The sequence below is a fragment of the Aulonocara stuartgranti genome, assembly GCF_965226115.1.
Source record: "Aulonocara stuartgranti genome assembly, chromosome: 1".
Lineage (NCBI taxonomy): Eukaryota > Metazoa > Chordata > Actinopteri > Cichliformes > Cichlidae > Aulonocara > Aulonocara stuartgranti.
Genome location: NC_138939.1, coordinates 12,948,915 through 12,971,608, shown reverse-complemented (window position 1 = coordinate 12,971,608; position 22,694 = coordinate 12,948,915). Strand labels below are relative to the sequence as shown.

The 22,694-nt window shown below is 40.7% G+C and overlaps 1 protein-coding gene across 2 annotated transcripts in view; it reads left to right on the top strand.

Annotated features, from left to right (window-relative positions):
• The window catches only part of LOC309702357 (talin-2), a 100,100-nt gene that overhangs the window by 53,934 nt on the left and 23,472 nt on the right, over nucleotides 1–22,694 (top strand). For both annotated transcript variants that reach the window (XM_082527051.1, XM_082527052.1), the window contains exons 11-33: nucleotides 1,130–1,285; nucleotides 2,074–2,175; nucleotides 2,595–2,671; nucleotides 3,387–3,567; nucleotides 3,717–3,830; nucleotides 3,968–4,076; nucleotides 4,847–5,055; nucleotides 6,004–6,102; nucleotides 6,650–6,817; nucleotides 9,474–9,608; nucleotides 9,695–9,854; nucleotides 13,980–14,146; nucleotides 16,257–16,385; nucleotides 17,091–17,204; nucleotides 17,356–17,469; nucleotides 17,903–18,037; nucleotides 18,258–18,386; nucleotides 18,557–18,659; nucleotides 19,381–19,589; nucleotides 20,699–20,818; nucleotides 21,302–21,499; nucleotides 21,652–21,791; nucleotides 22,451–22,544. In XM_082527051.1, coding sequence (XP_082383177.1) covers nucleotides 1,130–1,285; nucleotides 2,074–2,175; nucleotides 2,595–2,671; nucleotides 3,387–3,567; nucleotides 3,717–3,830; nucleotides 3,968–4,076; nucleotides 4,847–5,055; nucleotides 6,004–6,102; nucleotides 6,650–6,817; nucleotides 9,474–9,608; nucleotides 9,695–9,854; nucleotides 13,980–14,146; nucleotides 16,257–16,385; nucleotides 17,091–17,204; nucleotides 17,356–17,469; nucleotides 17,903–18,037; nucleotides 18,258–18,386; nucleotides 18,557–18,659; nucleotides 19,381–19,589; nucleotides 20,699–20,818; nucleotides 21,302–21,499; nucleotides 21,652–21,791; nucleotides 22,451–22,544 — 3,162 coding nt within the window. The remainder of the gene's footprint in view (nucleotides 1–1,129; nucleotides 1,286–2,073; nucleotides 2,176–2,594; nucleotides 2,672–3,386; nucleotides 3,568–3,716; nucleotides 3,831–3,967; nucleotides 4,077–4,846; nucleotides 5,056–6,003; nucleotides 6,103–6,649; nucleotides 6,818–9,473; nucleotides 9,609–9,694; nucleotides 9,855–13,979; nucleotides 14,147–16,256; nucleotides 16,386–17,090; nucleotides 17,205–17,355; nucleotides 17,470–17,902; nucleotides 18,038–18,257; nucleotides 18,387–18,556; nucleotides 18,660–19,380; nucleotides 19,590–20,698; nucleotides 20,819–21,301; nucleotides 21,500–21,651; nucleotides 21,792–22,450; nucleotides 22,545–22,694) is intronic.

Below are 22,694 nucleotides of genomic sequence, written 5' to 3'. Positions count from 1 at the left end.
GGCTGTATAAATGTGTCGCAGCCCCTAGGGTGCACACTCACAACAATGGCTGAGCGCAAACAGAGTCATGTGTGGATGTATTTTACCTCCACAAACAGCCAAGACGCGGTTTGTGATATATGTGGCAAGACAGTGAGGTGTTGTGGCAACACCACTGACCTTGTCAAACACCTCAGAGTAAATCATATCACAGAATATGATGAGCTTATGTTGAGGCGAACTGAAGAGGAGAGGGGCAGGTGCTGCTAGGGGGAGACAGACGTCTCTCGCGGAGTTCATAGTGCTGCAGGCAGGCAACATGCTCAAATAGCTCACAACTTCAGGGTTGTTGTTTTTTTTATTTCTATATGATTATTCTGCATTATTAAGCAATAAAAACAAGTTGTCCTCTAATCATTATGAAGCAATATGGTTATGTTATTATTACAATTACATAATACAATTATATATTGCATTATGCAATACAATGAAACATTAAGTTTTTGTACAGAGTATCGGTATCGGATCAGTATCACCGATACCACCCTGAATTTTACTTGGTATCGGATCGGAAAGGAAATCAGTGATATCGCACATCACTACCTATAACCTGCAGAGGCCCCAGTGAGTTTACAGGCCCCTCAGGATTTTTGCACAATTTACCTCTTTGCCCCTCGTGTCACAGTCCATCACTTTGTGTCTCTTCTCTAACTGCAGCTCCCGAACAAATGTTTGCTCTTTCCATCGAAGAGAAAAAAAAGGGGGGGGGGGAAATGTAATGCTTCATGGCTTAGGAAGCAACTTAAGTATAACATTAAAGGTTTAGTGAATACAGGAGATCTAGCAGGAGGTTGAAAGATGTTGACAGGCAGATAAAGACAAGATTTAAGATGCAACATTTTAATTGCTAACTGGGAAAAGTTAACGTTTCCCCCCCACTGGTTGAACAGATAAGTACCCATCTTGACATATCATTGTGACAGAAAAATTAGACCTTTGTGCTGAGAGGAAGATAAATTTACATGATTTGCTTAACTTGTTAATCTGCCCTGTGCTTCAAATGTCTCTGATCGCACTTTATACCCTCAGTTATATTTTGTGGTTTTTGACAGTGTTGTAAAGTTTACATGGTTCAAATTTGTTTTTGCAGGAAAAGATGAAGAGCAAGAATAAACTGGTGCCGCGGCTTTTGGGTATCACAAAAGAGTCTGTGATGAGAGTGGATGAGAAGACCAAAGATGTAGTTCAAGAGTGGCCACTTACCACTGTGAAGAGGTGGGCAGCATCACCCAAGAGCTTCACCTTGGTAAGAGCCACATTTTCTACCTTTAAGCCTAAGACTTGTAGCACATTTATTACAGAAAGCAGGAGCTCTGAATACTTCATGATATGCTGGCTCTGTTGGGGGGTGTGTTTTATCTTTTATTCATTCTGTTTGCACTGAGCATCTTGTCGCTAATGCTAAATAAGAGTGACAGGCTCACGGTAAACCCAACGATTCCTGCGGTGCAAACAATCACTGTTACGCTCAGCCTGCATGGCTTTTTTTGGCCCTGGTGCACTTCAGATATTGAACAGACTTTTTTCTTTTTTTTGTCAGTGTCAAAATCCCTTCTTTGTGTCAGCAACATGGGTCTAATCTTGCAGGTCTGGAAGACGCAACATCTTAATTAAATTAACCCAGCCTCTTTCCTGCTGTTAATTCGGCAGAGTGCTCTGCCGTTTAGTCCGCGTGTTTTTCGTGACGCTGTGATTTCAGGTTTGATTTGCAGCTTTCGGAAGATGTCATGGTGGAAAGGTTTAGCATTTTAAGTGCGCGAGTGTAAAGAACTCTTTATTTTACTTAGTCCTTTTTTTAAACAATACATGTGGAAGTAACCTTTGCAATGCTCCGCTGAAAGAAATCTTCAGTGTCCTGTAAAACGTCTACCCCAAGATTGCTGTTGGTTTAATCCAATTCTCTGTATGTTGCAGCTTTTTGATGTCAACCAGTGTTCTAATCCTTGCAGTAAATCCTTAGCCTGCACAGCGCACTCTGCAGTGGTTACTTTCCTTACAATCCACAATGAAGTGTGTGTGTGTGTGTGTGTGTAGGACTTTGGGGAGTACCAAGAGAGCTACTACTCTGTACAGACCACTGAAGGGGAACAGATCTCCCAGCTCATTGCCGGTTACATCGACATCATTCTCAAAAAGGTGAGACATTTATCTCTGGAGATGCTGATGAATCCTCGCGAATCAATATCTTCCTGTGACAAATGAATTCTCACATCTGTTGATACTAGACACAGCCCAGCCACTGTGTCATACAGCTCCATTTAAATAAAAAAGAAGCACATGTGGAAAGGCTCATGTGGCACCGGTATACAGCAGGAGCTGGTAATAAAGCTTAGAGTGAACAGCTGAGGTTCCATGGTTAACACAATTACCTATCACTATTATAGGCATTAGAACTGTCGTCCCCTCCTTTTTCTGGGGGTTAGAATACCATCCATCACAGGTGTGTTCAAGGTTTAGTTGTATTCTACTCTGAATGACCTAATTTGTCATGAACCTGTGCAAGTGTGCAATTCTGTGTCACTCAAATTTTTGTTCTGTTATTTTGTTTCCTGCAGAAGCAAAGCAAGGATCGCTTTGGATTAGAAGGTGACGAGGAGTCAACAATGCTCGAGGAGTCTGTATCCCCGAAAAAGTATGTGCATTCCTGCTGAACAAAAGTGGCAATGTAGCCTCTGTTTAGCATAAATCAGCAGTCTTTATTTAAGCCCAGTTGTATTCAAATATATGTTGAGTATAAACGGTCGTATGATGATGCTTTGACTGTGAGCACAATAGCACGGTACAAGGCGTTCTCATATTATTTGAACAAAGCACAAGATTAAGTCTTTCTTTATTTCCGTCTCTCTGCCGCCTGTGACCACAGCTCAGACATCCATCTCGCAGAACCTCACTTCCTTATCCTGAAAGATAATCATTATGTGAGGAAATTTTGCTGCACCGGACAGGCAAAGGCTCTGTCTGAACATTTCCTTATTAGATGTATATTAGCTCACCGAGCCACAGTGGACTCTCGGCGTGTAACTGAAGTCCTTTTCCTTTCATGCCTCAGTTGATATTGCTTTCCTGTTTTCAACCGAGAGAGTATTTGTTGCAATTGTTATTGTATTTTTTTTCTCCTCCTTCGCCCGCTTTTATCCAGACTTGTTCACTGGCTGTAGGCAATCGTCTTTAATATTACAAAGACATAGTAAGCCAAACTCTGGAAGGCCTTATCTGCAGAAAAACAAAACAAACCTTTGTCTGCCAGATGTACACATTGCAAAGACTTTTCAGTATCTTTCTGCTTTGTGCACAGTCACAAATGCACGTATGAGAAGACTAATGTTTTACATGCATCATATTTGCAGGTCCACCATCCTTCAGCAGCAGTTTAACCGTATGGGCCGGGTGGAGCACGGCTCTGTGGCGCTGCCAGGGGTGATCCGCTCTGGCTCAATCGGCGCAGAATCACTTAGCATGGGTACCATGCCATCCCCTCAGCAGCAGATCACAATGGGTCAGATGCACCGTGGACACATGCCACCACTGGTAATGATGCCTGTAAAGTTTTCTTCCCTGTTAAAGCCGCACGTGTAAGAGGTGGTTGTAGCGATGCTGCTGCACACATTAACTAGTGAATTTAAGAATCAGTCTAATATTCGCAGTGTAAGGTGACATGTTTTTATCTTTATGTGCAGAGCTCAGCACAACAAGCTCTGATGGGAACCATCAACACCAGCATGCAAGCTGTGCAGAAAGCCCAGATAGACCTGGGGGAGGTGGACAACCTTCCACCACTGGGACAAGACATGGTACCCTGCATTGCACTTGAACTCTAATATATATGCTGATATTGTAATAGTAGTAATATGTCTATGAGATGTGTTATTGAAAATCATGTTTGTAGTATTTTTACATGTGTCAGTGATGATTTGTGGTCTCTGTTTAGGCATCTAAGGTGTGGATCCAAAACAAGATGGATGAGTCAAAACACGAGATCCACTCCCAAGTCGACGCCATCACTGCAGGAACAGCCTCTGTTGTCAACCTCACGGCTGGTCAGTGGCTCTGGCAGGAGTCAGCACAATCTGATAATGCTTTTCTTTATTAATTTCGTCTTCAGAACATGAATCAGTTTGTCCACTAAGAAAGCGTGGATTTAGTCTAGCTTATAGGAAAAAAATATAATTCATTTCAGTCTTAATAGTAGAGCGTGTCTCTGGCATACACTGTTCAGTGCTGACATTTATTTAAAATAAACACAGTTAGGTATTTTGGGAATTCTACATAAGGCCTGTAAAGTAGTGGTGCTCACACTTTTACGAGGCAGTGTTAGCGGCGCTATTTTCTTGCAGTTAAAATTATTTGGCCAATTAGTGACTTTAAAGGAGACATTTTCCATCACTCTGGTGTTCATTATCATCATTGTAGAACCTGTATAAAGTCTAATAGCTCTCTCATATCCTGCTGTGGTTTGGAGACTGTGCGCTGCTGAAGGTGTCGGCTGGCTTTGTGCCAGTCTTGCCACTTCATGTTGAAAATCATTTATTGGTGTGGTTTTTTTCAGCTTAATGCTCTTGGGAATTGTTCCCAATTTCTTCACTATTTTTTAGGGTTGGTTTTTTTTTTTTGTGCTTATTTCTCTCAGCTGAAATAGACTTATGTGATTATGCAAAGTCTGTAATCTTGGTTAAAGGCAAATACTTTTGATAGTTAGCTGACTGACTCTGTGAATCTTTCGTTTTGGGGTACCTTTATTATAATCACTTCTCTGAGACTGTATATTTTCCTGATCTCCTCTCTTCTGTTCATTCTTAATCATAATTAGCCGATCCTACCGACACAGACTACACAGCAGTGGGCTGCGCCATCACCACCATATCCTCCAACCTGACTGAAATGTCAAAGGGTGTGAAGCTGTTGGCTGCACTCATGGAGGACGACGTAGGAGGAGGCAACGACCTGATGAAGGCCGCCAGGACACTTGCAGGGACCGTATCTGACCTGCTGAAGGCTGTGGAGCCGGCCTCTGGAGAGGTGAGCGAAAGCACCCCAAACTCTAAGAATATAAAAATAAACCAATTTAAGCTCTTTCAGTATTTAGGTTTACTTTACATTTTAGTGCCATATCTATTACTGCGGCAAAACCGATGGCTACTAAGCTAAAAAGGAGCATTGTGTATGCATTAATATTGTCTACTGCATATGTAATATGTGGAAGGTCAGCTTTGGTTGTCGGTTTAAAGTCAAATAAGGTCTGGACATAAAGGAGGTATTAGAATAGAAGCTAAAGTATGAAGGGAGGACCAAATTTGCACACTGTGTTGAGACCAGAGGGAGGAGGGGGAGGAGGAGGGGTAGCCACATTGATAGAGGCATAAAAAATGGAGAATGTGTGAAAATGAGTCCTCACTCTGGATTCCAAGCATCAAGCAAACTTTTCACCATTTGTACTCCATTAAATGCCAGATTTTGTGTGTATGTGCCTGTGGAGCTTTTTCTTCAGTCCAAATGGGCAACCTAAAAAACGCTAATCAAATTGGTCACAGAGCAGCTCTACCATGAGACAATGGATCGTCTCTGAATAATCTATTTTCTCTCTTGGTCCTGAACTAACCTAATTATATTACCATCTTCCACTGCTTGACAGCTTTAACTAACTAAATTGTTATGGTGAATCTGAATAAAGACGGGATATTGAAGCCGAGCTGATCGGCACGTAGTTTGGAGTTAGTTTGAAGGACTCTAATGTAAGGATGTGTTGTTAATTTGTTTGAAAAAAATAATCTATGTACTGTACAGTGTTTAACTGAAAACCATTAAGCTTTACACAGGTGTGCATCGCTGTGCATGCGGATAGTTGGAAAGGTGAATTGTAGATTTGAGTTTAGATGCTACTGATCCAACGCACACAACACACAAATCAAGATATAAAATGCTGCCGGGTGTTTAAATACAGTTTCACATCCTGTGTGTTTTCTGCAGCCAAGACAGACTGTGCTGACAGCAGCAGGCAGCATTGGTCAGGCCAGCGGAGACCTCCTGCGCCAGATTGGAGAGAACGAGACAGACGAGAGGTTTCAGGTGAGACTGCAGCCATTTATCACCTCACTGCATTCAGAGAAAAGTCAATGCTCTGGAACTGCCACTCACTTAATCAAAATCGCCTTGTATCCAGGGGAAAAAGACCAAAATATTGTTCCATATTTTGACCATGTTTTCGGTTTGAGTTGAAGGATTTTCTAGCTTTTAATCTAGATACAATGAAGCTCTTCTTTAGCCTGCCTTCCTAAACACATTCCATTTTTTGCTTGTTTTGCATTTTACAACAATTCAGTTAATGAGTTGAACAGATGTGGAGTGGCTAAATGCGTATGTGTGTTTAATTGGATTATTGAGGCAGAAGCTTTGATGAGATTTATTTAGTTGCATATAACTGCAGACAATCCTGCGCTGATTTTTGCTTCACAATAGTGTTGGTTTAAATGTTCATTTCTACTGTAAGATGCTGCTGCTGCAATTTCTTCCATTTGTTTATGGCTATTATATCAAATGTTATATATGTACAGGTACATAATGTTGCTAATGAGGTGGATTTCCAAGTTTTTTTTCTATGTTTGTTGCTTTACAGGATGTCCTGATGAATCTGGCGAAAGCAGTGGCCAATGCAGCAGCCATGTTGGTGCTGAAGGCCAAGAATGTGGCCCAGGTTGCAGAGGACACCGTCCTTCAGAACCGGGTCATTGCTGCAGCCACACAGTGTGCCCTGTCCACCTCTCAGCTGGTGGCATGTGCCAAGGTACAAGAATATGCTTTGTTGGATGTGATATGAAATGAAAGTGAAGAGCTCTGTTCCTTCACCGGTCGTCACAAGCATGAATCATATATTTTTAAAAACTTGATCGATATTACATTTTTGGGCCTACACCAGTACTGGCTTTTAAGGAATACAACTTTGAAATATCATCCGCTGTTTTAATATTCCTGCATGTATTCCATAAACTAAACATAGATCTTCAATGTTAGGGGATTTAGCACGGAAGTTCCTATCTCACTCCTGGTTGAGAGATATTTTCCGTTGCTCCATCGGCCCTCTGTGACACTGACAACAATTCATTGCGTTTAGCTTAAACTGTCCACGCTCCATAATCAAAACTATGTGAGCCAAATGGGGGGGAAAAAGACAGCCTGGGGAGTTGATTGCCCCCTTACAGCCTGAAGAGAATTAATGTAGGATATACCTGAATCAGCTGAACATCGGAAATAGTATTAATTATGATATCTTCTTGTCTGTCTCTTCTTCTTTAGACATGTGGATCAGTAACTTTTTCAGTCTTTTTGTGTGTGCGTGTGTGAAACAGATCACTTGTCTTTCCTTTACTCTTCACTGTGTTCTCCCCACACACAGCCGATGGAAGAAAATGTTTTATTTTACATCCAGCATTACTAATATTGGACCAAACCAACAGACATAAATACTCCCACTTCTTTCCTGTTTTTAGTTAATACAACAAAGTAGTGGAGGTTGTGAGTTGTAAGCGTCATTTACTTTGACTGCAAGTGTTGGCGAAAAAGATTACATTTATTATGTTTATAATAAGGTTCATATATAGTTAATCCATTAAAAAAACAACCTAATTGGCATGTTTTTGGTGACCACTCCCCATAACTCTGTCCTTAACTGAGTCAAGCAGATGCTGGATATTAAGGTCAGATTTGATGTTCTGAATGACAGTAGCTTTGGGTTTGCTAGCTAAAAGAGCTTATAACATGAGTAACAAAGGAAAGACAAAAACATGGAAATGTTGAATGATTTACAAAGAGAGTCTGCCAGGTACAAGTTTTCCAATTTTTAGCTACTAAGATCAGATCTCTAATCCCTAAACCTAACCAAGGAAAACTGGCAGATTAGCTTGGGTAAAAGAACGAAACTTGAGGCACACAACAATGTGTACGGCGGGTAAAGTTTCTGGGCTGCTTTTCCTCATGACACCCATCCCCCAAGATTTTCTCCATTTAAAGCAATGCTTTGTCAGGGATTGTAACATCCTAGTCCTTTTACTGGATCAGATTTTAATATACTAGTACATGCCCATGCAACAGTATTGTTTGGTCTGTTTATAAACTGATATACATAATAAGAAGGAGCGAGAAAGTATCGTAATGAAACCATTTTTGTTGATCCCCTCCAATGCTCAGGTCCTGCGCTAGTACATTGTTAGGTGGATGCCAGGCAATGTGATTCGGTATATAAATAACGTTGACGATTTATGGATTCAAGACATTATTTTCAAGAAATTAAAAGGATGTAATGCTTTCATAAGATGTTACAGATACATAAATGTTGCAAATGGGTCATTTCAGCTCATTGGTTGGTGGTTGTTGGGCAACATGATGATGTAATTATTTGCACCCTATTTGAACCCTTAAGGGCCAAAGATGTACCTGTGTACTAAGTTTGGCTTAACTATTAATCACGCAGGAAGAGTTCATAAACAAGCAGATAGAGATTGTGTATATTATAGTGAAGATCCAACAAAATTCTTTGTGTGTACAATATGGAAAATTATGGGTTAATTGTTTATTTCAAAAACTTAAGCAATGCCATCATCTCCTCAGTTGTGATACTACTCAGCTACATGTGCTGCAGACAGTACTCGGTGTCAGTGCTTGGTTGTGTAAACTATGTACTGGATTCATTTTTAAATTGCCCTGCGGTTTTATTTTGTTTTTTCTGTAATCTTTTCAGACAGAAGTTTTCAAAGCTATACTAAATGGCTCGCATCAAGCAGTATTTCCATGAGATACATTAAATATGATGCTTGTTTTTTAGAAATGATGATTGAATAATGGGGATTTTCTTGGCGTTTATTTTGTCTTGGATGTGAATATTACACTTACAATTTTACAAGAAAAACACTTGGGAAAGACTGCATTTGGTTTCCTCTTTGCGATATAATCACAAAACCGTGTTGTAGATTTAATAAAAACTAAATGATTTCCTCAAATATTAGAATCTCCTATCATTTTTTCTGCAGCGCAAACTTCCATTTTTATAGTGGGGGAAAAAAAATCAGTATACGCTAAGGCACTGATAAATACCCTGTGCCCTCATCATATTTGTGCATCTGTAATTGTACAGCCCACATGTCTCTAATTAGTTTAAATGCCCTGCCGGCTCCTAATCTGAATAGTTGCATTTACAAAGCCAATCCTCACCTCTGTTCATATCAGCGTGATGACAGCCATATGCTGAAGTCCTTTTAAATTTATGTTTTCTCTGTTCTTTGGTTTTTTGTTTAATTAATGATGAAAGAGTGTTAAAGTGGTTCATTTATTCCAGGTTCCTGTTTGGATTTGAGGCCTTTTTATTTAAAAAAAAATGTTTTTGTGTTACATTTCTCACACAAAAGAGGTAATTATATATATTCTTTTTCATCTTTATGTTGACGTAGGTGGTAAGCCCAACTATCAGTTCTCCAGTTTGCCAAGAGCAGTTAATTGAAGCTGGAAAGCTTGTCGACCGCTCGGTGGAAAGCTGCGTCCAGGCCTGCCTTTCAGCCACAGAAGATGGCGAACTTCTCAAGCAGGTTAGTTTGGTTTAGTTTAGATCAACATTGCGCTAAACCTTTTGCTGCCTGGTGGAATAATAAACAATGAATCTCTTGTGTTAAAGGTGAGTGCAGCAGCCAGCGTGGTTAGCCAGGCTTTAGGAGATCTCCTGCAACACGTTCGTCAGTACACCTCAAGGGGAGAACCGATTGGGCGCTATGACCAGGCAACGGACACCATTATGACTGTCACTGAGAGTATTTTCAGCTCAATGGGAGATGCTGGTGAGTCCAATTGAGGAGAATTTTCTAGTACTCTAAAATCTGAAATATGCTGTGCATTCAGTGCATGTACAGTGCCACCCTTCCTCACTTGAAGTCAGGAAGGGTGGTATTGTATGAGGACGACAGGAGTGACGGACAAGTGCTGTATATGAGTGTGGTGTAGGGCATGTATGAGTGAGACAGTGATGAGGTATGTGCTAGACGTGACAGATGGGTCCAAGGTGGTGGTGAGATTACATCAGGGATCAGCTCTGAGCCCCTTCTTGTTTGTGATGGTGATGAGCAGGTTGACAGATGAGGGCAGGCAGGAGTCTCCATGGACTCGGATGCTCACAGGTGACATTGTGCTCTGTAGTAAGAGTAGGAAGCAGGTGCAAGTATGCTCTAGATAGAAGAGGAATTAAAGTCTGTAAGAGCCAGTGTGTGAAAGAGAGGCAAGTGGACAGGTGAAGAAGCAAGTTAAATACCTGGGGTCAGTCATCCTAAGCAATGGACAGTGTGAGCGTCATGGGTAATTTGTGACAGGTGAAGGTTTACAAGGTGGTAGTGAGACCTGCTATGATGGTTTGGAGACAGTGACACTGATTTAAACAAAAAAAAGGAGGCAGATTTGTGGATGCTGAGATTGTTGTTGCGATTGACCAGGATGGACAGGATTAGAAACGGGGACATCAGAGAGACTGTGCAGGTTTAGCGGTTTGAAGACATGAGACAGTTTGGACATGTGCAGATACAATGGACAAAGGATATTGAAGATGGAGCTGTTGGGCACGAGGAAAAGAGAAAGACCACAAAAAAAATTCATGACTGATGTGACAAAAGAGGATGGAGGCAGATGAACTGGTGGGGCGACCAGATCATCTTCAACTCTGGGTCAAGTGCTCATTTAGAAAACTCAGCATGCTAATATGCTAAAACGGAGACAGTTATAAAGTAAACATGTTATGTGTCTTTGTCTTGCTGATGACCTGTTTCCATCATCCAAATTTAGAAGTATTATGAAAGTAATTGCTGATAATCTGGAGAAGGGGGAAAAATGAACACGAAGAAATGAAACAATGACTAAAACACATTCATTGGCTTGTAGGCAAAGCTCACAGCTACTAGCTGATAAGTGCCATCTAAGCTGTCCAAGTGAAATCAAGTGTCAGCGTTGACTTATCAACACTTTTAACCCATGAGAGCTGAATCGGCCTGAAGCATCCTCCAAAGAACCAGCCATAAGTATATAAATAGTTACCACAGCCTACTCTAGAGCTAAAAATGTGAAACTCAACCTGTTATTCTAAGAAGTTTGAGTTTAAATAGACAAATACATTAAAACAGTGCCAGTAGGTGCATTTTTCTTTAAAAAAAAAAAAACTGGCTTACCACATCTCTAAGGCTTGCAGTCCCTGAGTAGATGCTTTTGTGTATCTGTGCCTCTTCCTGTCTTCTCCTCTGACAGACTGATGTGATGCTGGGTTTGAATGGACTCCTGTCAGGCGTTGTGAGTCCACAGAGAAAAGCTGACAGTGATTTTAACAAGCCTGACAGTAGAGAAAGACCAATAGATAGATATAGATGCACTGAGAATGTCAGGGCCTAGAGGTCAGCTCTGACAAAGTGATTGGCCTGACAGTAGAAATTGCTGTTTATTCTTCTGAGAGCTAAATAAAAGAAGAACTACAGAAAACGCCGCCTTTGAACTGGTTGTCAAAGACGGTATGTTATGTTATGTCACACCCAGTATAAAAAAGATAAAGTGTGAAGAGCATTAAAAGAGTCGCTCTGTCAGTAGTGTCAGGTTGAAGGATCACCTTAGACAGTCACATGAATTACAGAGGCTTATCGTAAAGTAGCTTTTAGGGTGTGTGTCTTTGGCACATAGATTATAAACAATAATTTCTTTCATCATTTTTTATTTTTTTAAATATTTTAGTCTAGGGCTGTTCGATATGACGATATAAAAACGTCTATCGTCAAAAGAGCTTTTGACGATAGACAAAAGAGCTTGACAAACTCTTTTGACTACGATGACCTGGATGACTGAGAACCTTCACAGGCATAAAAACGTCTATCGTTTCATTTTACGCTATCGTTTGTTTCGTGGTGTCGCAAAATAAACTGTTTAGGGCGATATTTTTTCATTATTTTGATGGTCACTGTAGTGGTTATATTAATTTCTTAAAGTTCTCTCTTTCTCTTAGATTTAATATAACCACACTACAGACAGACAAGCGTTTGTTTTTATGTGCTGTCGTTAGCAACAACGACGGTAAAACCACCGCGTGTCCGCTTGTTCCACATGAACCTTTCACAATAAAGCTCAAGATCCTGTTGAGACTTTTCAAAATAAACTGAATCACGTGAAAGATGACGAGTGTTTACGGATGAGAAGCAAAAAAGAGCGGTCAGGTGCTAAAAAATAAACCTTAGACTCAAACGTTAGAACAGGCTTTCCCCCGCAGCACGCCGTGTAATAAATACTCACAAAGCAAACGGCGGCTGTTACAACTTATGTCTAAAAATGTATCGTTTCATGCATCGGTTAAAACACTCGACTCCAGGTACACGACGCCCAGCTGGAAACACTTCCCGCAAGTCGAGCTGCCGGAGATTCACAGAATTTACAGAAAATGTTACACTTTTGTGATTTATATCGTTATCGGACGATAGGTGTCTTAATATCGGGATATGAGATTATAGTCTTATCGCACAGCCCTATTTTAGTCTGTAATCTTAGTCTTAGTCTAGGAAAGTTTGAAATGTGCTAGTAATATTTACATTCACTGGTTTCTTTGTGTGTCACAAGGGAGATATAAAGTCCTCCAGATCTTATTAGGAATACAACTCTTCACCCACACAGAGTGAAACATGTTTGTATATTTTCTTTCTCTCCCACCAGGCTCTCTTTTAAAGGGCCCTTGTTACACCTTAGTCATATTTATTACTTCAGACCGTGGTAATACAAGTGAATGCACAATAAGGAAGCTTAAAAATTCTGTATCTTACCTTATACTTTCTTGGGTTTAAAATTTCCATCAAAAAAGGTCTTTTGATCAATGTTACATCTGTTGGGCTTTTTTCTTTCCACTTTGACACCAGAGGGATTTTATCTGATTCTTTTGAACGTTTCCCTGAGCTCACCTGAAAACATGTGTACCTGCAAGCAGGATTTCTAATATCACATGTTGTTTAAAAGCTGATGTTCACTCAACGCAGTGCTTATACCTCATATGCATCTCTTTTAATAATGTAGCTGGAGTCGTGCTTGTATTAGTGAAACTTGAATCTTTGTAAAGATTTCTGCCTTTTAGTTAATTGAGCTTTTTTGTGGCAAAACCACAGAAACAAAAAGATTGCTCAAAGCAATGTAAATTTTATATAAGCTTAAATGTCTGAAGGGGATCTTTTATGTTGTCTTACTGATAGAAAATTAAAATATTTCAAATTTAAAAATCAATACTGTCTTGTTAAAATGTTTATCTGCTCCGCTAGGGTTTGCCAGCATGGGAACATTATTGCATCGTTATCACTAATCAGTACAAAAGAAAGCAGTTGTTGAAAAGGGTTTGACTAATATTGCAAGTGGTTAAAGAAATTTTAAATGCTGTTATCCAAATTGTTCATTATTCAGTAAACTTGGAAGCATTTGCAGTAAAGAGATCTAAAAGTACCCAGTACAGGTTTCTTAAAAACAAGCAACCACCCGGTCTTTTTTGGGAAGGGACTCGATTCTGTCCCAGCTGACATTGGGAGAGGCTGTGTACACCCTGTATAGATCCTTAGTCCATCACTGGGCTCCTGAAATTGAACAAAATTCCAAAGCCAGTATTATTTTTTTGTGTTATTTTATTCCTCCTAAGCCAGAATTTCATACTTTGTTGAACCATTTTTGCTTTTTTTGCTTTTGCTAGTGCATGGTTGTACATCTTGGTGTTTAAAATACCTCTTGTTCATAATTTGTAGGGTTATACATCACATTAGTGGGAAACATTCACTGACATAATTTTAATCCATTCATTGAGAAAACCACTCCACGAGGAGGGATTAAAGGAGCCTGTCATTAGTATGACTTCTACGTTTACCCATGTCTCTGTTTCCCCTCATCTCTCCTCTTTAATCCGTCGCTGCGTTTCTCAGGAGAGATGGTGCGTCAGGCTCGAGTCTTGGCTCAGGCTACCTCCGATTTGGTGAATGCCATGAGGTCCGATGCAGAAGCCGAGGTCGACGTCGACAATTCTAAGAAGTTGCTGGCAGCTGCTAAATTGTTGGCTGATGCCACAGCAAGGATGGTGGAGGCAGCAAAGGTAAGAATCATATTTATTAAATGGTGAATGGACTTTTTTTTAGTCGACTTGAGCAATCAAAACACTTTATCCTACGCACAGCACTTTTTTTTGCATCTAAGTGCTTTCCATCTAATAATCACTCTGCGATCAAGGGATCAGTGGCAACTCAGGGTTCATCATCTTGCCCCTTTAGTATGCAGAGTGGAGCAGCCAGGTATCGAACCAGCAACCTTCCAATTCTCCTTAGGCTAAAATTTCAAAAACATGCCTGTTTATCTTTTTTGGAATTTGGCTTTGATACCTATTCTGTCCCCAAAAAGACTGAACTGAGCTAAAGATTTCATTTTAATCTCAGTAATGGCATTTTTAAGATTGTGTAAAGATCCAGTGGGCTTGGCTTTGCTTCTCCGGTATGTATAAAATAACCTTTATAGTGACAGCAGAGGGGAAAGAAGCAGAACCAGAGACCCCAAGAGGGAGGTAGGTGTGTGTGTTCACACAAAGGGGAGAGAGGTTATTCTGCTTGGTCTTGTTGGCACGGTTCTAATTCTTTAATAAAAGATGACCTTAAAAACTTTTTCAATTTAAAAAGAAAAAAAGCCCCTCTTGATCCTTATTTCTAGGATGCTTTTCTCAAAGTCAACATCTACAGGGTCAGTCTTCTTGTTAAGCTGCATATTGAATTGTTGTTGGTTAATGTTGTGAATTAGCGTTGGTGGTTTAGTGACACTGCTCATTCTTTTGTACTTGTAGAGTTTGTGTGTTAGAGTTATTTTATTTTAAATACTTTGAAATTACACATTAAAAATCTAGGCCTTGTTTAGTTGATTTATAGACACTTGGAGTTGTGTGAATTATACTTTGAAATGAAATGAAGAAAATCCTGCTCCCTTAAACCTTCCTCTGGTAAACAGCAATAGTTGAGATTAGGAATTACTTTGAAGTACAGAAACAATAATCAACTAAAGTGTAAAATTCACAGAATTGGTCTGAAGCAATATATTGTTTAGTTTTCTCTCATCTACTTATTACTTCATAACTTTTTTATGAAAGCAACATTAAAATTGCCTGGACATCAAAATTGATTCTCCCCAGACTTTTGAGGTCAGGCTTAGCTTTGCCTCTTATCTCATCGTCTTCTATCCAAATTATTTATCTGCTATCTTTCGACATCGGTCCCGTTATCTTTCAACAGAATCTCACGCTGATATTAATAACTCTCAACTACCACCATGAAAATTAAATGATGCCCTCCAGCTGGTTGGTAGAGTCTGATGCCAGACTTATCACCATCACAGCTGTATGTTTATCCGTGTGAATGGAAGCTGAGACCTTAGCCAACCATTGCCTTGGTAACGGGTTTAGCATATTTAGCTTATTTCTTTTGCTCCAAATTGTAAAATCAATGCTGATGCTTGAGCACTGTTGACTTGCTGAAACTCGCGTACCATGCTGCTATTAAACAATCTCGGATTTTAAAGACTAGTTCCCCAGGATGAATTCTTTCTTGCAAAGTGTTGTTACACCCTGTGGAAAACATCACTTTCTAATAATTATGCAAATTGGCTGCTCTATTTAAATGGTGTCAGCAGTTGCCAACAGGCTGATGACAGCTGCAAACTGCACCGACTCGAAACCGGTTACTAACAACATTTTAACTCTGATTAATGCTCTTGGAGCACAAAATTAGTTTTGTTTTTGTCTGTGTGCTCGTGATATATTGGGTTGCAGTGACTTCTGCCAGTAGCATCAGTGAGGTTAAATATTTCTTTAATGACATGTGTTGTCATGCACACCTTCCTCTCTGTGTAGCTGCAGGTGATGCTCCCCATTAATTAACTTAATGGCAGAAGGCTGAGCTTTCTCTCCAACAGCAGGAGACGGGAAGGTGCGAGTACCCAGTAAACATGTACCGCTGTATGTATAAACAGGAAGATGGAAAAGCTTCTTGATATGAATAAACAACAGCTCCTGACATTTAGCCGTCTACAAAGAAATGATTGTTTGCATCAGGTTGAGCAGTGGGAAAGTCATTTTCAAAGATTTCTCGGGACTGGACGTTCTAAGATTATTTCTTCCTGCCTTGCCTATCTGTCATGTATAGGCTTATCTGTGTGTGTGTTCTCAGGGAGCAGCAGCCTACCCAGAAAATGAAGACCAGCAGCAGAGACTGAGGGAGGCTGCAGAGGGGCTGCGTGTGGCCACTAATGCTGCTGCTCAGAATGCCATCAAGAAGAAACTGATCAACAGACTGGAGGTCAGCAGAGCAAAATTAGCAGTTGCACATCGACCCAAGTGAATAAGCTACCACAGACAGATGATATTTCTTCCTGAATTTAGCCTGAGAGGTGATATCGTGCTATCTCCAGCACCAATTCTAAATGTCACCATCTCTAAAGTTGTATTAGTATTAGGATACTGTGTCACCGTCTACAAAGTTCAAATGAGGCACCAAAGATTAGGGAAGATGAGATTTTGATGTTTACTAAGCTGTTTTCACCATTTAAATGTCAGGTTTTAAATATTTGCTTCAGTTTGTTTATTTCTTTCTTTTTGCCTGAAATGGGAAAAGAAGTGCAATCGAAATGGATCGAAAGTTGCTCGTATGCCTTAAGGTTGCTTGACTCACAACTCAATATCGCCTCAAATAATAATGTTGAGCTCGTTCAGAAGGATTTCTAAAATTCACCTGATTTTGTTTATTTAATTTCATTTTTTAAATGCACTTTCCTTGTACATAGTCTTTTTACATAACGCCTTTTTTTTTTTTTTTTAAATATAGGAAGGAAATGTATGGAAACACAAGTCCCACTCTTAATTATTAGTCTTTTATGCTGCATATTTAGCAGCATATTTACCATTTCAGCATCCAGAAGCAGAGGAGTGAAGAGAGTGTGACACCGTGACTGCGAAACCATATTCTACATGTGACGTTTGTGTGGGTCTTGTCATTATTCCTCAGAATGCTGCCAAGCAAGCTGCAGCTGCAGCCACACAGACAATCGCCGCTGCTCAAAACGCCGCCGCCTCCAACAAGAACACAGCTGCTCACCAGCAGCTGGTGCAGAGTTGTAAGGTGAGGGATGTTGCTAACAGCAGGGTGCCATTTATTTTTGGTGGTTTTGGCTTCTTTTTTTTTTTAATGTGAACTGCATTGAAACTTTGTGCTTCATACTATGTTTCTTTCATATCTTTATGGTAATGTGTCTCCATGTTTGTGTGTGTAGGCAGTTGCAGATCACATCCCACAGCTTGTCCAGGGAGTCCGTGGCAGTCAGGCCAAACCGGAGGATCTGAGTGCACAGTTGGCCCTCATTATTGCCAGCCAGAACTTCTTACAGGTGCAGCCCTTTATGATCTTTTGGTTTGCCTGTTTTGCTGGTGTGGGGATTGTTAAAAGTTTATGTGCCCGCACTCGTACTGGGTAACTTCAGTCCTACATTGGAAACCAGGCTAAAAGTATAAATAGTGCTTCTGTCATGTGGGGACGTTAAAAATAGGCCGGTAACCTCTTTTTGGTGTTAGCGGGCGGTTACAGAAATGCTGGTGTGATGGTATTATGTGTTAAATACCTAGCTGGGGTTTCAGAGCCCCACATAATACCCTTTGAAGAAATATCAACAAGTCTGTGAACTACACAGTGCACTGGTTGCTTGATTCTCTAAGGGAACGCGTTCCGTTGAGCCCTATACGATTTAAATAAATACAATTTTATTAAAATTTAAATTAATGTTTTTTGGGGGGTTTTTTCCCCACATCTCTCTCTCTCTGCAGCCTGGCAGTAAGATGGTGACCTCGGCCAAGTCATCTGTTCCCACGGTGACTGATCAGGCTGCAGCCATGCAACTGGGTCAGTGTGCCAAGAACCTGGCCACCTGCCTGGCGGAGCTGAGGACGTCTGCACAGAAGGTAGAGCATAGACACGCACGGGAATTCTTGCATTCCCATGTGTGCATGTAGGAATTTATTCTTGCATGCATAGTATTCACAAAATGACTGGATTTTGGACATGCAGATCGCATGTGCAAGAAAATATTTTACCTTTGTGGTTCATATACAAATTTTAGACCTCATAGGAACAGACAAAAAGCCATATAGACATATGCCATATACTTGCTTTTGTTTCTAGGCTCATGAAGCTTGTGGCCCCATGGAGATAGACTCTGCCCTTACAGCCATCCAGACCCTAAGAAGTGAGCTACAAGATGCCAAGATGACTGCTGTGAATGCTCAACTAAAACCACTTCCTGGAGAATCAGTAAGAAACATTGTAGCCCCATAAAGCAGAGTCGGGACTCAGCTGCACTAGATTCAAGACATGCTCATGCTGCCAGTGCATGAGCATGTCAGAAGCGAGTTTGCAGACTAATATTTTGTTTTCAGTTACTAAAATACAAAGCCCCCCCCCCCCCCCCCCCCTTTCTCTAGCTGGAGAAGTGTGCTCAGGATCTGGGAAGCACCTCCAAGTCTGTGGGATCCTCTATGGCTCAGCTGCTCACCTGTGCTGCACAAGGAAATGAACACTACACAGGTTGGTACTGCTGACATCATTCTAGTAAAAAAACGGTCAAACCGAGGCAAGAGGAAGAAATCTTTATCGTTTTAGGAAACCACATACAACCTTTCATCTATTGCCTCAAGAAGGCCTACTTCTTTATTATAAACCAACTAGACCCGCAGCTTGATGTCGCACCTTAATGAGCTGAATTTATGGTCACTAGTTGTCTTGACCTTTCTCAAGTTCATCCTGTGCTATTTTCTCTTGCTTTGCTCTCCAGAATGTAGCACACACAAGGCTCGCTGGTGATTTCATTAGCTTTAACAGTATCCTCGGTTAGAGCACAGCCCAAAGAACCAGAGGAGAAATGCACCCATCGCCTGGAACCCGTTTTTCCTTTTTCCTCCCCCTTGAGTAATCTTGTTATCCGAACCATAATATGGCTTCATTCCATTTGTTTTATCCTATCCAGCTAATTTGTTGTGGATGAGATGTCACATTTCTCATGAGACTCTCATTGTCGGTTCCTGTCTGTGAGGGGAAAGAGCCTCATGGCACCTTGTTGCTTCACATTTCTCGAGACAGAAGAATTACTTTTTGTGCCTTTAACAAATGCCATTACAAATTTTTATGACTCAAAGATGACAGTGAACACTGTCTTGTCACAAAGTGTCATAGCTTTAATAACGCACTGTGATGCCTCTGTGTCAGTTACATTTGTACTCTCTCTTACCTCTGATCATCGTGCGTGTAGGAATAGCAGCCAGAGAGACAGCTCAGGCTCTAAAAACACTCGCCCAAGCAGCCCGTGGCGTTGCTGCTTCCACCACGGAGCCCAAGGGCGCGGCTGCCATGTTGGACTCGGCCCGTGACGTTATGGAGGGCTCTGCGCTTCTCATACATGAGGCTAAGCAGGCACTGATTTCCCCCGGAGACGCTGAGAGCCAGCAGAGACTGGCACAGGTGAGATGGTTCAGAATTGCTCGAGGTTATGGAGTCCAACACTGCAGATGGCAGGAAGGCTCGGTGCAGCCCTCGGCTTCCTTTCAGATTATGGCACCTGTGCCTTAAAAGTAAAGTCATCAAAATAAACTCCTGAACAATCATGAACTAAATGAAATACACTGTTAAAAGTAATATTTTTCCCCTGGGACTCACGGAGGAATTGAACAGGAAGTTTAATAATAGATCTTACTGAATATGTTGTGAATTTACACAATGTGACTTTTAAAGATGAAACCAGGTTCTGTTTTTGTTTAATATATTTATTAATCAGCCTTTCTTTCTTTTGGTTAATATGTTTAGTTGAATATTTACGTTTAGAAGGATATCTACGTCTGCTTGGTGATGCAGTCAAGTGAACACCTGTCAAATTTAGCAAGTAGCTCTATAATAAACCAGGTGGCAATTTAATTATTTATACCTCGTTGCCCAGGTGTTTTCCACTCAAAATGAATAAATGATGTGGTATCAATGGAGAAAAATGAATATTAGAATAACCAAATAGTGTTATCTAAGACCTTTTGGAAATGTTTAGTAAAACAAATAAATTTTGGATGTGCGAGCCTCTCTGTTATCTTTGAACTGCTTCACTGAGATGTCATGTTGTTGTGTGCTTCAGGGGTCGCTATGTGATATTTATGATGGAAAAAAATTCTGTTATTTTCCATGAAGAAACATGACAGAATGAGACAGTTTCTTAAGACTCAGGTCTATGAAAATAAGTAATGGCTTAAATAAAATATACAAATAAAAGTAGTACAACAAATGAATGTAATAAAAAAATTCTATAAATTATTCAACTATACAATAAATGACCCTTTAAAATAAAAATAATGGCCTGCTCCATAAGTCTATTAAAAAGTGCAGCAGTTTGAAGTGAAAAATGTTTGTTTTCAGAGGCGTGACAGCTGAACAGTCTCACTACATCTGACAAAAACCTTTTCAGCCTTATGGACAACTGGCACTTTTTGGGGATAATTGCTATGCTCATTAACGTTTTGAGTTTGGATTTCTAGATTAGCTTGTCCACCTGTGCCCACCCTCCTAACCCAGTTTGCTGTGTGTTTCAGGTGGCGAAGGCTGTGTCTCATTCCCTAAACAACTGCGTTAACTGTCTACCTGGCCAGAAGGATGTGGACATGGCTCTCAAGAGCATCGGAGAGGCCAGCAAGAAGCTACTGATTGAAACCGTGAGTCATCGGAGCTCTGCCGGCACAACATCGGCATCACAGATTGCTTTCCGTTCCCACGGCGGGAGGGAAAAAAAGAAACAACCTCGAGAAATATGTGATTAATGACGCGTACAAGTTAAGAGCAGGACTGACCTTTTAAATATCATTTCAAGCATTCTTTAGTGACCACTTTTAAATCATTCAGCAGCGTTGTTCATCTGACGGGAGTGTAAACCTGATTTCATTTAAGCATGCAAGTCAGGAAAGGGGCATGATTTACATTTCTATTGCTTTTTAGACATTTGTCAAGTTTCAAATTTAAGACTGAACATGTTTTGGTTTACAGACAGTTTTCAGTTTATAGGGTTAGCACTAAAGTGACATCATTATTGCTGATACACCTGCTGTAAATGCATTGGGGAACTGTTAGATATTACTCTGACGCTTACAAATAATTTAATTTCTTTCATCTTGAATCATTCTATTTTGTGCTGCCTTCAGATCCCACCCGCCTCAAAGTCATTCCAGGAGGCCCAGAGTGAGCTCAACCAAACAGCAGCTGAACTAAACCAGTCAGCGGGCGAGGTGGTCCACGCCTCCAGAGGCTCCAGCAGCCAGCTGGCTGTGGCCTCTGGAAAGTTCAGCCAAGACTTTGATGAGTTCCTGGATGCTGGCATCGAGATGGCTGGGCACACTCAGGTTGGTTTTGTATCTCAATTCCAACATCTGGTCATCAATATTAAGACAGTAGTAGCACGTATCACAACTCAGATATCCCAGTAAAGAGACAAAGACTTCAGACTCCTTTGAAATGTATTTTCACACGCTTGTGTGTGTGTGTGTCATTCTAGAAAAAGGACGACCAGGTGCAGGTGATTGGTAACCTGAAGAACATCTCCATGGCTTCTAGCAAACTGCTGTTGGCTGCTAAAAGTCTGTCTGTGGACCCAGCAGCAGCAAACGCCAAGAACCTGCTAGCTGCTGCAGCAAGGTACTACAACTGGCCCCTACACACACCCACAAACCATGATTTTTAATATTTACAGCAGATTTGATTGGTAGTATCTCATGATAGATCTTAAGATCAAAGAGTCGATATAAGGCTCAAGGTCCAGGGTTCGGTAATAAGACTAACAGCAAATAATTAGCTGTTCAAAGCTATGAACATAATAATTCTATTTTATTGCTATTGGTTTAGATCTGTTTTTTAAACTACCACTTTACTCATTCGGTAATGAGCATATGGTAAAAGCGTCTATCAAGGCAAGTGGGCTTTGTTATGATTTTCACATTATCAGCAAAATGCACTCAGAAATCTGCTTGCTATGATAACATACTCATTAATGGGTTTAATGGGGCCAATTTCAGCTGCCAACCAAAACGGGTCATTTAAAAAATTAAAAGCAAACAAAAAGAGAGATGCAAACATAATGTTGAGACGATCAGATAAGGGGATGAAATTGATAAGCTTGCACAAACAAAAAAGACGTAGGTATTTGCAAGGGTGAGTGTATAAGCTGTGTTATTAGCACACAGAAACAAGCAGGAATAATTCTCACATTTCAAAAGCGACGCGCACAGAATAAAAGCCTGTTTCCCTTACGCTCTCGTGGACTGGAGTGTGATGTTTGTTCCTCTTCTCTATGCCAGAGCTGTGACTGACAGCATCAACCAGCTGATCACTCTGTGCACACAGCAGGCTCCAGGGCAGAAGGAGTGTGACAATGCCCTGAGAGAGTTGGAGGTAAATAAAACTTTTCCACCTTGCGATCAAGCATTCGCGATCAAGCATTCGCAATCATCAATGGTGTCAGCGAGTTTCAATACAAGCTGTGGATTATAAGACGCCTCTCTTTTCTGGCACTGACTAATGAGAATAAAGTGAAAATAAAAG